The sequence below is a fragment of the Micropterus dolomieu genome, linkage group LG10 (genome assembly GCF_021292245.1).
Source record: "Micropterus dolomieu isolate WLL.071019.BEF.003 ecotype Adirondacks linkage group LG10, ASM2129224v1, whole genome shotgun sequence".
Lineage (NCBI taxonomy): Eukaryota > Metazoa > Chordata > Actinopteri > Centrarchiformes > Centrarchidae > Micropterus > Micropterus dolomieu.
Window position 1 is genome coordinate 21,569,250 of NC_060159.1, and position 17,047 is coordinate 21,586,296.

Consider the following 17,047-nt stretch of genomic DNA (forward strand, 5'->3'; position numbering starts at 1 on the left):
CCTAGGAGGAGCTAATTGTAACAACTGCACACCTTTGGCAGTTTAACCCAGTGTTTCCTAACCTTTGTATCTTATGAACCCTGAAAATTAACATGTATATGTCTGAATCATGTGTAGTTCCACTAAAGAGTAGTTTTTTCCCCCCTTCTTAGATTGTTTCATTTGAATAATTGTTAAGAGGACTGAAGAGGTAAAAGTCAAGAAAACATAAATAGCCTAATTTTGTGTAGCAGAAGCAGCCTTTGCTTTGTCATCTTTACTGTAAGTCATCTTGCGAACCCTCAAATTTATCTAGATCCCAGTCCCCTGGTTACTGCAATGAACTACTGCGATGCATAGGATTTTTATAAATTCAATAATAGTTTTGTGTGTAAAACCTCCAATCTGCAAAGTGGGGAGTAAATATAGCTATTGCCTGACATGGAAGTAAAAGTAGAAACCATAAAGCAAAAACTGAAAGCACAAATGCTGTAGGGTACCTCAAAATTGTACCTCATGAAGTTATCTGACCCTGCTAGGCTCAAATTCACATGCTGCATACCATCTCTGTATGGGCTTCTTGAAATTGTGGGATCTTAAAAATTAGCCCACAACAGGCCAGAAAAGGTCCCTGCGTCTATCGCTTACCACCAACACACCTGCTCAGATTAAGCTGTGTGGACAAAGTGTTGCAATAATTGATGGGGAAAACATAAAGAGACAGGGCAGCTTATCAACAATACGCGCGAAAAGATGAATAGGAGGCGCCTTGACATTTATGCTTGATATCTACATAGTGATAAAAATCAAAGCTTGCCTGAGTTTGCTATTTTGTTCTCGTGGACGTGTGGGGGTGGACAACCACTGAATAATGACAGAGAGAGGGCTCGCGCTCCCTCCCACCGCTCGTGCGCACCCACTGTGACTGCGCTGCCTATTTCCAACATTCAAACATGGCGAAACTCTTTGACATTATACCACCACCATCACCCTCATCCTCCTCCTCTTCATCGTTACCACCAACACCACCACCATCATTATCTTCACCATCACCATCACCATTATCTCCGGTACCGTGATGACCCGGGAGGATGGAGAAGTTGTCGGCGAGCCTGTCGGAGATCTCTTGGAGCCCGTTGGCGCTGCCGTTGGACGCGGTGGTCAGCAAGTTCCGTCTGCCCACTCTGGTCCGCCTGGCCCCCGGTAAGACACGATCGTTATCGGGTGCCTCGACCTCCAGCACGACTGTTAAAAAACGTTTTTGTATTCTTTTGACAACTGTTAGCTAACTCTCACGCTCCTCCGTGCTCTCATGTCACCAGAGTTAAGATAACCATGACAGTAACGATGATAAATAACGATAAATATGGTTTTCCAGTTGTAAAAAGAGAAAACCTTTAAACATTCATCGACGAAAGTGTGTTTCGAAAGGGTTTTATGAGAATAATGACGCTGGGATGTAAGAACAAGTGAAGCAATTTACTTAAGAATCTGTGGAGTACTTTAACGGTGTCAAAATGTGCAGGAAAAGGCTTCACTTCCGGTTAAAGTTTTCAAAATAAATGCTTAACTTTGTCAATCTTTTCACGGAGAAAATTGTTTTAGGAGAATAATTAACATTTTTTAAATAATAAAATAAATATATGTAATCGCTTATCAGTGGCTTAGAGGTTAACCTTGCATAATCTTGGCCACACAGCATATATTAGCAAAACAGAAATTTTATACATATTTTAATGGCGATAATTGAAGGAATTTACATAACCTTTTTGATCACGGGCCAAACGGTTAGTGAATGTTCAAATTTTACCAGCCACTCAATAGGTATTTAGACAAATAAATGTTATTTATTGTATGATGAGTTTTGATTTAGAATATCTTATTTCTTCTCATGTTGATGAAGATAATTTGCATAATTAATTTATATCCTATGTTATTATAATGTTTCCTAATTAAGATCTGGAACTGCATAACAGGGTGTACCTTGCCTGTAATGGTACTGCTTTTCTGTTACCCACCTCCTGAAATTAGTTTTAAATCAGTAACTACCAAGTTTATGGCAGCATTACACTAACTAGGGTTTGTTACATTACATTACATTTCTTCATTTAGCTAACACTTTTATCCAAAGTGACTTAGAATTATATGTCATATGCTATAATTTATATATATGCTATTAATTCAACAATTCCTGGCTCTGGGTGAACACTTCCCATAAGTGACAGACAGCAGAAAACACCTTCCTGGATGTGCTTTGCTATTGTCACTTGTTTTATTGTCCGATTTATGGTGGAAATGTCTGTATTTATATAAAGGGAAACAAAAAAATTGGCTGGCAGGTGACAATTCATAAATAAAAATACAACAGAATGTAATGCAGTAACCAGATGCTTGTGTTTTTTAGTTTTTTTGAACTTAAGTTAGTTAAGTTAGTTAGTGCACATTTGTTTCTTCTATATTTAAATTATATGTTTATACGTTTATATTATGCATTTATTCTTATTGTGCAAATAAACCTTTCTTAAAGTATTTTTATTTGTTAGTTAAAATCTTTTGGTGTAAGCTATTTCTTTTTTCATTTTAACAAATGCTTTCAAAAAGTGGTGGGGACAAAATCAGCCATTTCAAAAAGTGATGGGGACATGTCCCCAGCGTCCCCAGTGTAAATGACACATATGCTTTACAGGGCATACATTAGTCAAATGACTTTTCTTTAAAATGGGCTGTGCTGTCAAAATACAACTCCATTTAGAGTATGACAAATTTGGATTAGACCATTCGTGTTTTTGTTTCACTGACTGGCCCAGTTCCCTGGGCTCATTTGGTACTCTTATTTTGAAACAAACATCATTTCCGTTATTATTTTTGTTCAACGTGGCTACCTTGATGCAGCTGCAGCATTTATTTCTCGGACTCTGACTTTTCTAGTTCACACCAACCCACTGACTTGCATAAGGGAGTCATTATGTAACATTTAGTGTTCAGTTTTTCTTTTTGTTTGTTTCATGTTTTGCCGCCAACATGCCGCTCTGCTTCACCAGATTTGGTGTCTTTACTTTGGGAACGGTCGATGTGTGTCATGGCCAAAGTTGTTCCAGTCCAGCGAGGCCCGGAAAGCCACAAAGTGTCTGTTGTGCTGCTGAAGTGCTGCTCAATTCTTTTCATATGTAAATGCTGTAATCTGTCGGTGAATGTGGTGAATACTAACGAGCAGCAACGAGGAGGAAAACCGTCCTTCGTGGACAAAAGCGCGCACCCGAGCAGTGTTGTGTTCCCCGAAAATTACGCACCTTACTTTTGACAGCACGAGTGTGCGAAAGAGAGAGAGCACGCGTAGGTGTTTGTTAACTGCACTGTAGTTGACACCCCAGATGGTGGTTAGTTATTTACAACAGGACGGGATGTCAGCATTTTGTGCAAGCCTTTTCCCTTCCATTTCTTATTAACAATAACAACAACAACAACAGTGTTCTATCTGTATGAAACTGTTGTTCAGTGGTATGTAAAAGTGTAGACTGTAATTCAGTGTGATGTAAAATACACTAGGCTACACAAAGGCATTTCTCCATCTACATTAAATATCAGTTAACCCAAATCACATGAAAACAACATTTTTCTCATGTGATCCAAATGGAATTAGTTGGGGTTGTAACCAGTGGCGAAAAAAGTAACTAGTTAATTTACTCATATTTGGTACTTGTACTCTACTTGAGTATTCCCATTTTATGCTATTTTATAGGCCTACTTCTATGCCGCAATTTCAGAGGGAAATATTGTACTTTTTACTTTGCTGTATTTGACAGCTACAGATACTATTTACTTTGCAGATTAAGATTTAACATACAAAACACATGAGCAGTTATAAATTATGATGCATTGTTATAGATTCTTAAGCCACAGCCACATTACAATATTATAACATATATTATATTACATAATACATAATGTATACAGTATGTTATACTATACCACTTTGAACAGAGACATACTGCATAAGTAATACTTTAGATGTTTAAAGTACATTTAGCTGATAATAGTTGTTTGTGCCATTGAAGGTGGAACGACCTTTCTATTTTTATTGTATGGTATTGCCACTTACATATTCTTAATTACTCAAGATACTTCACATATTGCACCTCACAGGTTTCAGTGTACAGGTGTTTGTCACTGTTTGTCAAACAATAGCACGTCTCCATTGCAAACACCCAATTTATTGTCTAAGCTTGTTGTCAGAGCAGATAATATCTTGGGTGTTTGCCATGGAGACAAGTGTGTATGGACAATGGTATTGCTGTTGTGTACAATTTTTGCTTTGAGCACATATCAATGTCTTGATAACCACAATGAAAAAAGGGAAATAATGTGTCTTTTTGTGATTTGGGTGAACTGACCTTTCAGCATGCAGCAAAACCATTGACAAGTTCTCTGGCCAGAGGAACCTGAGACATACAGATATTAAAATTTAGTATGACAATCAGTCAAAAGCCCAAAAGAAAGCAAACTCTTCTGCTGATAATCGTCTTTTCAGATGCCCTTTGCATTTCTATTTAAAATCTCTCTGATTTTGTATTCAACCCATCCATCAACGTGATTGTTAGATTTAAAGGCTTGGTAGTAACAGTTATCCATCAGCAAAAGAGAACAAAATCCATGTGATCTGTATGAGTCTGTGAGTTTGTGTGTGTGTGTGATGGGATTGAATTGTACCACTGTGCTATCAGCAGAAATCGATGCTGTAGTGCGACATGATGGCTCTAGTGAAAGCTGGAGAGCTGTGTGTGCGTATGTATGTGGGCTGTGTAATAGTGGGTTGCCAGTTGCATAGCGGGGTCCTGATGAGCATGTAAGGGGAACTGTCACTGATGGTGGTAATTATGGACACAGAATCCTGAATGCATGTTTGTGTGGAGTGCGAGCTACTTTGTGTGACCTTAGAAATTAAAAACTTTTTGATTCATCGGCCCTCAGGCCGTTAGACTATTTGTTTATTCCTAATAAATTTCTGTGCGTTGATTTGTGTGATAATGTGTGTGTGTTCCAGGTGAATGTGTGGAGGGTCTGTCGGAGGAGGATGTGGTGCTGTTACACTCCTGTCGTCAGTGGACCACAGTGACTGCCCACAGCTTAGAGGAGGGACACTACGTCATTGGACCCAAGATAGATATCCCTCTGCAATACCAGGGTGAGCGTACACACACACACACACACAAATTTCTACATTAGACTGCACAAAAATGTGTTAATAGTCAGCCAAAATCTTGTCCTCACTCTAAAAATATAAAATTTTCCACAAAAATGTCTATTTCCTCTGGGAGGGAAAAATTTCTTTTTTTTTCTCACAAGGTCAACATTTTCCACTTGCTCAATTTTTGTTGGAGGGAAAATGTTTCTTTGAGGGTAGGCAAACAAACACATACAAAAGACAGTAACATTAGACTGATAAACTGATAGTGGCAAGAAATATTGTCTGATGTGTCCTTCAAAATCTACATTGACATTTAAGATAAATTCCAAAGCTGAAATACAGTAAGTTAAAGTTTTTTATTTCCATGGGAACAAGCTGATAAGAATTTGTCTTAGCCCTGCAACACATATTTACAATAGAAGTGGAACAGTCTCTGTCATTGTTTTGTTTATCTGGTGATTCATCATGAACTTGGCAGATAACATTCAAAAGCTTAGACCTTTCAAGTATGACATAACACAGACCCAGACTAAACTGCCAGAATCAAAAAAACATTTCTTTATGATAAACGTGAATGAGTTTTACATAATCGTCCCTGTCACAATCTGTTATTTAAGCTGTAATTCAAATGGTGAAATGTTTTTTTGCATTACATATTGCAGGCTTGTGGGTTCAAACCCCACTAGGGTTGAGTTGGAACCTTTCTTTGTAGAGATTGCATGTTTTTTCCATGTTTGTGTGACCTTCCTGGTTGGTTGCTCCCAAAAGGCATGTATGCCAGGTATTATATTAAGAATATTTTTACTTTATCTTGAGCCAGTCAGTGCAGACAGAATTTTAAATTGACATTTTTACATTGCCTTGTAAAAATTGTGAACTTGTGAAAACTGTGCTTTTGGGTGAAACTGTAGACGTGACCTTCCCTGACTCCTCCTGTCCATTGACCTGTCTTCTTCCTGCTGAATGAGTCTAGTCATTATGACCTCACCGGAGCTCAATCGCCACAATCCCATTGTTCAAACTGTCCGACCAGTCACATTATTCACTGTGTAACTGGATCCTAATGACTCCTCTTCACCGTTTCCTTCACTGATGGGAGTGCTGATGTCACCTCACACTACTGCCTCCTCTCAGGCTCTTTCTTCAGAAGAATGAAAGAACATGTGGGTGGGTGGGTGCTGCATCATATCGGAAGCATATGACCGCCTATATGTGTGTGTGTGTGTGTGTGTGTGTGTTCTTTTTTTCTCGCCTTTACCAGTGCGACTCTTTCATCTGTTTCCTTATGCGGATGTCCATAAGCATCTAATCTGGATGTTTATGTATTATTAGCATGCTTGGCTAACAGTCAGTCAGCTGTGACTTTATATCCACACTGTGACATCTTTTATAGCACACAAACACCATAAACACACCGGTCACCTGCCTGGCACGATGCTGTTAACCACAAACACCGCGGCTACACCTTTATATACACAGCAACCACCATAATAACATTGTTGCTGGCCTCCATGCTGCTTTCTGTTGTTTACTAACCCTGTTTTAACGTAACAGTGGGGTGTGCTATTGTAACCAATCAAAGAGTTATTCCAGTGATTTAGTATTACACTTGTTTGAATAGAAGCAGAAGCTGTGACAGGCTATGATTTTTTGTGTCTAGTATGGGTCAAGCTTACCTAACACTAGATCCTACATTTCCCATAATTAACTGCTGTTAATTAGCATCAGGGTTATTTTGTCTAATTTTGGAATGCTCCCTCCAGAGCCACAAAATACATTAAATAGCTGACTAGTTCTCTTGAGAGGAGTAAACTCAACTTCATGTGAAAAATTGGTGGAGTGCCCCTTTAATTCCCCTTTCCACCCAATGATCCAGGGACTAGAAGTAATAAAAAGTTCCTTGAACAATATGTTTCCACCACACCACAAGAAGTGCCAAGAATAAGCACATTGGGAGTAGGGGATCGGAAAACTGCAGATATTGTGGATTATATTTACTTACAATCAAGTCACATTAATATAAGAAAAATATAAGTGAGATATTATAAATAATATAACAATTTCAATTGCAGTTTTTTATTCCATTGTCTCAAACTCTAAATCTCCAGGTATACACTGTATGCATTAAGCCCAGTTTCACCCCAAATGGGTAAACCCCAACTAATTATAGAATCCGGCCAAAAATCTGCCAGATTGGTAAACTGTTTGAATGGTCAACGATCTGGCCGTCTGATCAGATAGATTTCTGGCTTGTCCGAAAATGTGATTAGTTGTCTTGGTGTTTGAGTGGTTTCAAGCCCCAATTTCCCACATGGCTGCTTCTAACTATAGTCTGACACAAACATCTGCTGCTTTATATTTCTTCAACTAGTTTCCCTTTTTTGAAAAAGACTTGTATTCTTATGTTTAGCCAATTAGTAATATTCATGGCAGGAACTTCTTTAGAAGGAAGTAACTGTGGAGAAAGAACCGAAATAGTTCTTTTTAATAGGTCTTAGTAACAGACTTGTAAGAGCTGCCATAGGGTGCTTTCAGATTGGAATTTTTCTGGAAAAATGCATGAAGTTGCATAGCTGTGGGCATTGTTTTGCTGGACCCTGCAGCATTACATCAACCTGACATCCTTCTCAGTTTAACGATGCATTCTGGCCAGCCAACAAAGCCAATTTTAATGTATGCATATTTGTAGGACTACCTTTGCGTCTCTTTAAATATGACAGGTGAGATGTTATGGAATCGGAGGCCATCGCCAGTGATGAGCTAATGTCTGTGTGATGACTTCATACAGGAAGTCTAAATAAGCTTAGGAGGAGAGCAATATAGGTTTCCCCCTGGGGATGGACAACAGGATGCTCCCTCCTTCTTATCCTCTCTCTCTTTGTCTGTATCCTCCCCTGTCCATCAGTGAGAGGCAAGGATAACTGAAGGGTAGACGACAGAAAAGCTGAATGAACGAGTTTCAAGGTAGCAAGTGGCGCCACAGCTACCCTTGTAATGTGGAGCTAGCTGCCAAAGCCATGTGTGTAGGGATTTAAAAGCCTCAGAGTGACTCCTTTTTTATTTCTCTGAACAACATTTTCTCACAGGGCAATATGTTGTTACATCTCAGTTCTCTTGGTAACATTTGGAGTCTCACTTCTAGCTACATAATACTGGAGTTGCCAGGATGGCGCTGGAGTTTTGTTTGATAGGCTATATATATGGTGTATATAGTGGTAATCTGTATTAAATCTGTTTTTATGAAGGGATGGGGTGGGTTGTGTTGAGAAATAGCACTTGCTGGTATTGTCTGGTGTGTGGAAGCTCCTTATCCTGGGGGCTCTATTTGAATTGGGGGGGTGAAAGAGGTGGACAGAAGAGACGGGAGGTGCTGGCGAGGAGATGATGGAGTTTGGTATTCTGCTCTACCTCCCAGACAAAAAAAACTTTTCTCATCTCCCTTTCCCTTCACACACACCAACACTTTGACTCTGTGAGAAGAAGGAGGCACCTTCGAGGGTTATAGTAGTTAAATGCAATCCGATTAACTGGTAAATAAGAAAAAAGATAATGTGATTTTAACAAGGCAGATTTGGGGCCTACATTCCTGGGAGGGGTCTTTACAACATGAAAAAGTGGCACAAACTAAAAATATTTGCAGTTCACAAAACAGTTGCTGGAACACTGGAGCGCACGAGTGTTGAAGATTTACAGACGGAGGAGGGGATGAGCAAGGGAAAGAAAGGGTGAAAGAGAGAGAGAGTGTGTGTGTGTGTGTGTGTGTGTGTGCGAGTGTGAGTGTCTCCATGGTGATGTGTCTCTGCTCTGCGTGAGAATGGGGGTCCTTTATTGGTTGCCCTGACAACCCCGTCTGCTGTTGATTGGCCGGGAGCTGGTGCCAGGTCATAGGTCATGGAGGTGTCTTTATATTCTTATCGTCGAAACAGTGTCTACTGCGGTGTGTGTGTGTGTGTGTGTGTGTGTGCGTGCATGTGTGTGTTTGCAGAAAGACTGAAGGGAGTCATCAAAAAGAAAGACAGGACAAAAACAACTTTTCCCCTTCTTGCTTCCCCCACTTTCCTTCCTTCTTGTTGTCCTCCACTCATCTCTTTCCTCCGCTTTCCTTGTCAAACACCTCACCGCCCTTAACTTCATCTTCCTCTTTCCTCTGGGCTCCCTCCACCTTATTCTTCTTTTGTGTTTTCCCTCACTTCCTTTTTCCAACTGACTTCCTCCTCCTCCCTCTATCTTGTATCTCACGTCTTAAACTTCCGTCACCCTTGTCTTCTCTCTCTCCTGTCCTGCCTTCATCCTCTCTGTAGGGAAGTTCAAGTTGTTGGATGAAGACAGAGACGTCAGGGATCCGGTCCAATATTTTTCCAGTGTTGAGGAAGTTGCTGGAGTCTTCCCTGACCGGGTGTTTGTCATGGAGATGATAACGTTTAGCGTGAAGGTTTGTGTTCCATACAGACGCACATATGCTTCTTTACCGCATCTGCTATATAATTACTTTATATGGTGTTTTTGTACACTACATTGCATTTTTTGTTTTTTAATAACATCAGAATATAATGCTCAGTGTTTCTGTCATGCTATATCATGTCCACATATCCATACATTTGTATAACGCAGGTGGTTTCTGGGGAGTTCAGTGAGGACAGTGAGCCCTACAGCTTCACTCTGCAGGCTGGAGATGAGCTGTCACTCATGGGGAAGGCGGAGCTTCTCTGTGCCACGCCCTCTAAGGAAAAGACAGGACTGAGCGCGCTCTTGAGACGACTGGGAAAGACTCCTAGAAGTAAGTAAGGCCAAACTGTTGAGTTGCACATGAGAATGAGGAAAGGGCAATCAGTGAGATAATAGGCAATACTGTATGGGTTGATAAGTTTATTCCTCCTTTAAAATGGATGTATGTTTTTCAAGGAAGGTTAAAATCAAAGGCAACTGGACTTGGTTGAAGATACTTGAAGATGTTCTTCTTCAGTCTTGAAAGACTGGTAGGAAATCCCAGCCATTTCACCTCTTTTACTGTGCTTTCAGACCAAAAGCGAAGCGAGCATTCGGGGCGGTGAGTTTACATACAAAGTCAATGCAAAGACGCGTAGAGCCGCGATTTCCTGTCGGGCGACGCAAGGAGGTGGTGTCGGCGACTCTGCCGGCGTGAGTTGAAAATTTCCAACTCGAGTGAATTTTCGTGGGTTCCAATCGCCTTCTCCCGTTGTGTGTGAACACTTGGTGAATGTACCCACGCAAGGAAAGCGTCGCGAGGATTAAATTCACGTTTGGTCTGAAAGCACAATTAGGGTTTCATCAATGTGATAGATACGGCTTTGTTTGTTAGTACTCCTGGCTGTTAACGACAGTCGTTGTGGTTGTTGCAGTCATGTCATTGGCATTGTCACATGAGGCCAAACATGAGTGTTTGTTCACCCACTGGAAAGAGATTAAATAACAGCCGGGTAAGCTTGGGGGATAAATGGTGTCTTAGCCCTCCTCCTCTGTTTAGCAATGGTCTTTCCAGAACACCAGAATAGAGAGACCATCACTAAACAGCTGACTTTGTCGCTTTGGACGGCCTACAGAGACTCTGACACGTTTTTTTTTTCACCATGTACATCACACTACCAAACTACAAACTCTGCTCAATATGTGAATATAACCCACATCGGAACTGTGACATTAAGTCCTTTTTCATGGCTGAATGCTACTGTGACCGAACCTTTCCTCTGTGTTCTGGTACTCTGACCCCTGACTGATCCACCTTCCTGTCTCCTCTTCAGGTAAAACACCCTGCCTGGTCTGTATGAACCATCGCACCAATCAGAGTGTCAGCCTGCCCTTTGGCTGCCGTGGACGCTTTTGCACACGCTCCCCTCTGGAGCAAGGCATGCTGGGAGGGGAGCACACGGTACGCAGCATCATCGAGAGGGTTCGCCTCCCCGTCAATGTGTCCGTGCCTTCACGACCACCGCGAAACCCTTACGACCGCCATGCGGTCCGAGAGGGCCACCGCTACAAGCTGCTCAACATCGTCAGCAAGACAGTGGTACTCTGCATGGTACTCCGCCGACAGGAAGTCTCCCCCTCCCATTTCCTGCTGCTGCGGTGCATGCCCCGGTTCAATGTGGCTGAGGCCTCTGTCCACACGGCGGCGTTAGAGAGCCTCCTGTTGCGACACGCATTTGACCCAGATGCCTACTCTCGTGCTGTTAGAGAAACCCGGCCAGAGCTGGAGTGTATGACAGAGGAGTGTGTGAGCCCGCGGCGCTCTCGTATGTGTGTGTCGGGTCAGGACTCTTTGGCACCGGCACTGCAGCGCCTCTCCATGTGTGGGTATGGGGGTGGGGTTTCGGACAGCCTATCACAGCGCTTCAGGGACTCTCTTGGAGAGCAGCTCGGGGAGGGACCAGGTGAAGAGCGGGAGTATGTGACTCCTGAGTGGACTGAGGCTGAAATGAGGACCAGTGAGGAAATTCCTTATGAGGAACTATGGACCAATCAGAGCGCAGAGGGCTTGGGGAAGGAGCCAAACCTCATCTCCTTCCATTCGTCTTCCTCATTAGACGGTTCTCTTGGTACCGTGTTGACAAGAGTGTCTACCCCGCCACCTGTACCTCCAAAATCGGATGCTGTGAGTTTCAGTCCTAGCCTCCTGTCCTTCTTTTTATCCCTCTGTCTCTCATCTTTCTTATCTGTCCACAGCAGCATCCGGTTGTTAAAAGTCAGAAAGCCTGCCATGAATTATTCATACATTACAGCTTTTAAACCTCAGTGACCACATATCAAACACACACACACACACACACACACACACACACACACAGACTTCCTGGAAAGGCTGCCATAAACTCACAGCCCAAACACTCACAGCACATGAATACATTTGTCATCAGCAAGGATGCAGATACATGTGTGCTGAATACAATAATGTAATAAATAGTACAGAGGCAGTTCAGCCCCATGTTAGAAAAGTATAATACTGATGGAGCCTTTGGTCTTAAGAATGACCAAATTATTATTGATTTCATGATAAAAGGTGGCCACAGAGTGACTATTTAATCATTTCTGATGATTAGAACAGAAAACGAACAGGGTGGGCAGTCCTTTTTGTTAGAGTTTCAGTGATAAAAAGTTTTAGTTTCAGTAGACACTTTTCTCTTGATCAGCCATGTTGGCAGTAGCTGCTAGTGCCAGCTCATCCCACATTTGTTCAGGTGGCCCAGTGCTGATTAAATATCATGAAAAAAAAGGTTTCCAGAGAGCAAAAGTTCAAAACCCAAAGATGTTCAATTTAACTATGTAAAACAGAGAAAAGTAGCACAAACTCTGGCTTAAATGACAAATCTGTTTTAAAAATTGTTGATTATTTTTCTGTTGATCACTAATGCAGTTATTTCAAACCACCTTTTTCAAGGTCATGGCAATCTTGCTGGTGGCAAGTCTGACTATGTTTTGAATGGATAGCGGGGAGGCAGGGCAGGTGGCAGAGTGGTGGGGGAAGGGGATTACAGTAGTAATCTTTACTCATTACCATTGACGGCAACATTGCCCAGCACCATTGCTCTAAAAGTTGCTCCGTGCATTATCAGCTTTAGAGTACTTGAATGATCAGTATTTAAGTTATTTGAAAATAACTTTTGTGGTAAACAAACTACTGTTCTTCTATTAATTAATAATTACCTGGAAACATGCTCTATCCACATTGTTTCATACTTCTCTATTAGATGACCAGTACTTACTACTTTCTTATACTGTAACCATCTCAAACAGGAAATGGTTTTTAAACCAGAAAATAGTAAGGCATGTTGAAAACATGCTTGAGCTGTTTTTATTTCGGAGTTATTAAGTTGTCCTCAAATGTTAGTGTTCATATGTCGGTGTTTGTAAAGGGGAAATTATCACACTTGTTTTGCTTAATTACCTTTTTTTCTGTCAAAGTGATGGCAGTTAGCAGCGCTACAGAGAGGGAGTGTGGGTGTTGATGTTTGCCATGCAGCTGGATTATACCCTGTCACACACAGCATTCTTCATTCCCTGATATTTAGCCTGCCAAGACACTGTGTGTGTGTGTGTGAGAGCTTGCTACTGTGTGAGGGAGTTTGTTTGAGGTGTAAAGGTCACCAAGTTTGACATTTACCAAGCAGAACGTTGAGACAGGCCAGCACACACACACACACACACAAACACACAAAACACACACACACACACATACACACTCCCATAAAGCCTTCTGAGAAGGCAAGTTTTAAGAGTTAACTTTTTTTTTCTGTGTAGGTGAGAGAGGAATGTCGCTACTTGATCGCCCCTCCGGTTCCCCCTCGCTGCTCTAAAGGAGGCTCCATCTCCAGTCCGGTCCCCAGCCCTCCTGTCCCACCTCGCTTCCCCAAAACCTCCACTTCCCCGAGACCCAACCTCTCCTTCTACTCTTCTGGACTTCAGGACAGGTACAGTGTGAATGTTTTGGCATTACTCAAAAAATCCTCATCCTTCTTGCTCTTCAAGAGGGACAAATCGAAATTCATGTAATATGACTAGTGATCGAGGCTGACACAATGACTTTGAAATTATAAATTGATGTTACAAATAGCGACATATAGCACCCTCAGATAAGAGTTAGCGTCACTTAAAAGAGTACACTTTTATAACACTGTTGGACTCATGATGGACACTTAAAAAAGGATGAAAATCAATCCAGAGTCAGAGATATAATCTTTTTCATTCCACACATTCACCTGCCACCTAAATTACCCACAAAACCCTACCACCAACAGTTCAGTTGGACATTGGGATGTGTTATGACTGTAGCCTCAAGCCTCTAGTCTCAAGCAGAAATGAGGAGTGGGCTACAGATGTCTAGTAAACTCACTTCTTTCCTCACCCCCACATTTAGAACTGTAATATTAAATGTAGGTAGAGAATATCATGTATTGGCTGCTCAATGAAACATATTTTAAAATAAAACTGCTAAATTTGCGCTCTAAAATTCCATGACCTTGGAAACACTGTTTAGCAGCTGTTCTGGAGTATTCGATCATATTACATGATCATCAGTAAATGCAGTTTATATTTTCCTAAGCACTATAACACTTGAAACCTCAGCTGGGCAAACTGGGCAAATCTTCTGCTGATGACCATGTGATACGATTAAAAGCTCCAGAGCAGCTACTTATGGGACCAAGTGGTGAGATTGTTTTATCAACTTTGCTAAATTTGGTTGAATGCATGTAGTTAGAACCTGATCGACATTGAAATATAAGTACTGTTGAAAATCTAACTTAGTTGATATGGGAATAACTATATAGTACTTTTCCCCAATAAAATGCATATGATTTCAATTTTTTTTTTGAGTCATTGCTGACTGATATTAGAAGCTAATGTGACTTTCTCCTGCTCTGTCCTAGCTGTTCGCCCTCTCCGGATGCTTCCCTCTACTGTTACCCGTGCTCCTGGGCGGACTGCCCTGCCCCGAACCCTGCCAGTCCTGAGCCAGTCTCTGTCATCCCTGCAGACAACACAGCCAATCCTCAGCCAGCACAGGCCACCTGGGCAGAGCCGTGGGTAGATTCCTTCACCTCCTCCGGACCTCGACTGAGGCCACCACCTCCACAGAGTCGATTTGCTCCCTTCGGGGCATTGAACCCCTTCAACCGCCAGTCCCCTTGCCCCTCACCTGAGCCCCCTGCCAATCCCACGACAGATGCCTCCCGAGGTGCAGAGGGCGGTGGGACGTCCACAGGGGTCAATGAAGCGTTGTCTCCGCCCCCTGACCCCACCTGGCGGCCTCCTGCTGATCTGTCTGTGCTGTCATTGGAGGAAGTGTCGGCCTGCCTGCGGTTCATTGGCCTATCAGAGGCGGCGGTGTCTGTATTCCAGAGGGAGCGAATCGATGGCAGCCTCCTGGTGCAGCTGACTGAGGACATCCTGTCACATGACTTCCACCTGAGCCGACTCCATGTTACCAAGATCACACAGTTCATACAGGGCTGGAGGCCCAAGATCTAACACACATACACACACACACACACACTGTCCTGATAATGTGCCTGTTGGCTACTGAGCCATCCTAAATGTGCCTTCCACTGTGAGCAACTGGCTGCTGAGCCCCACTGACTGAAGCTAAGACTTTGCTGAAGGAAACCACGCCATCCTGTGGTCAACCTATAGAACTGACAACTGACTGGTTCTCATGCCAGGAGTCTGACTGACTGACTGCATATTTCCTGTCTGAATCACAGACTGGGACTAGCTTACTAACAAATGGCTACGACAGAGAGCTACATGATGAAAGTGCCCTGTTTCAGTTCGTCTTCGGGGCAGATAGTCAACCACAATACATCTTCATGCTTTGAGAGTGTTAAACACAACATGGATTTGTGTGGCCTTCATGCTGTGCTACCATAAAAATCTAATATGGGGGGAAAACATGCCTTCATTTCTTTATTTTACAAAAATCTTTTTTGAAAAATGAACAGATTTTACATATTGTGTTATTCACACCACAGTAAGGGTTTAACACCCCTTATTGTAATGTAAGGATCGTTAAGAGACCACCTCTATTGTTGACCAGTAAGACATGCAACAACACAGATGTAACACTGAACCTGTTCCCTACCCGAGTCTCTTGCACAACCGTCTTCTCCTGTCTTATTGAACTTCAGTGGACTGTAATTGGCATAAATGTGCAAGTTTCTTAGGAGATAAGAAAGAGCTAGTTGTTTAAAGCTAAATTTAAAAAAAAACAAAATGCAGAAAATCTGAAAGTCAGAAATCTTAGCACCCAATGAAGTAATTATTGAGTTTCTGGTACTGATCAATGATTCATTTAACTATCGCTGAATATACTGTATCAGGGCCATTTGTGCTTTGGGACCGTTTTTTTAATTAACATTCCCTTTAAGGGTAACACAAGATGTCCTTCGGTCTGTCGTCAGATACACAGAGGTGTTGCCATGCTATAATATAATCTTGACTGCCTCAGAAATAGAGTTCTCAAAATGTACCTCAGATCCTTTGTTCAGATAGGCTTGATTTAGCCATGCATAATAATAAATGATATACACTAAGTAATATGTTCACATAGACATTTGTTTTTGTTTTGTTATTATGTCTTCATTACGCACCACTAGACAAAGAACACAAAGATGCAAGGAATAGGTGCAGTAAATAAACCGCAATGGAAATGTCAAAATCTGAGCAAAGGTCCAAAGCCCCATTGGAGACGATATAGTTATAAACTGTTTTATTAATTAGTGTTACTAATATTGAATCAGATATTAATACAGTTATAGTTACAACAGTTGTAACTGTCCAGTTATTAAATAATAAAAAAGGAATAATTTAAGAGCAATATCTGTGAGTTGAGGGAAATTTTGACAGGCATTTTTCATTATCTTCCTAAATTTTATAGACCAAATGATTGAATGACTAATCGAAAATATAATTCAATCAATCATAAAAATAATCATTAGTTGCAGTTCTACATTTAAATACCTCCAAATTAGACCAAATATAATTGGAATTGGAACAAAATGAGAAAAAGTACAAGTATGCTAAAGATTTGATCTATTGTGGCTAAAAATACAAATAAACTGAATTTTGAAAGAAACAAAATGACCAGATATTTGCCAGAAATACTCAGCAGATGGAGGGACTGAAGTTTTTCTACATCTGTCAAAATTGAACAGGGCCTGCTTTATGAATTCTACACATACTGTATATCCAGCTTTAATAGGGGTACAAACAATTTCTTCAAACAGGTACTGATGATAATGATGTGATATAACTAGGGACTGTAGTGTCAGCTACACTGCGGGAGCAAGATCGTTAGCCAGATAACTGTGAAAATGCATTTTATGTTATGTGTCATTTAAATGTCAAAGTAAACTTGTTCATTATTTCTTGTGA

General features: G+C 41.4%; 1 protein-coding gene across 1 annotated transcript; it reads left to right on the forward strand.

Moving 5' to 3' along the window:
* The first annotated feature begins 886 nt into the window (after nt 1-886).
* gareml (GRB2 associated, regulator of MAPK1-like) lies at nt 887-17,037 on the forward strand. Its single transcript, XM_046060766.1, has 7 exons — nt 887-1,182; nt 5,021-5,161; nt 9,466-9,596; nt 9,776-9,941; nt 10,924-11,774; nt 13,418-13,587; nt 14,545-17,037. The coding sequence occupies exons 1-7, from the start codon at nt 1,071-1,073 to the stop codon at nt 15,143-15,145; spliced, it is 2,172 nt and encodes a 723-aa protein (XP_045916722.1). The 5' UTR covers nt 887-1,070; the 3' UTR covers nt 15,146-17,037.
* Nucleotides 17,038-17,047: the final 10 nt, after the last annotated feature.

Coding starts and splice junctions, on each gene's coding strand:
- gareml (XM_046060766.1), top strand. CDS start 1,071: ATGGAGAAGTTGTCGGCGAGCCTGTCGGAGATCTCTTGGAGCCCGTTG. Junction 11,775..13,417: donor TACCTCCAAAATCGGATGCT/GTGAGTTTCAGT, acceptor TTTTCTGTGTAG/GTGAGAGAGGAATGTCGCTA. Junction 13,588..14,544: donor TCTTCTGGACTTCAGGACAG/GTACAGTGTGAA, acceptor GCTCTGTCCTAG/CTGTTCGCCCTCTCCGGATG.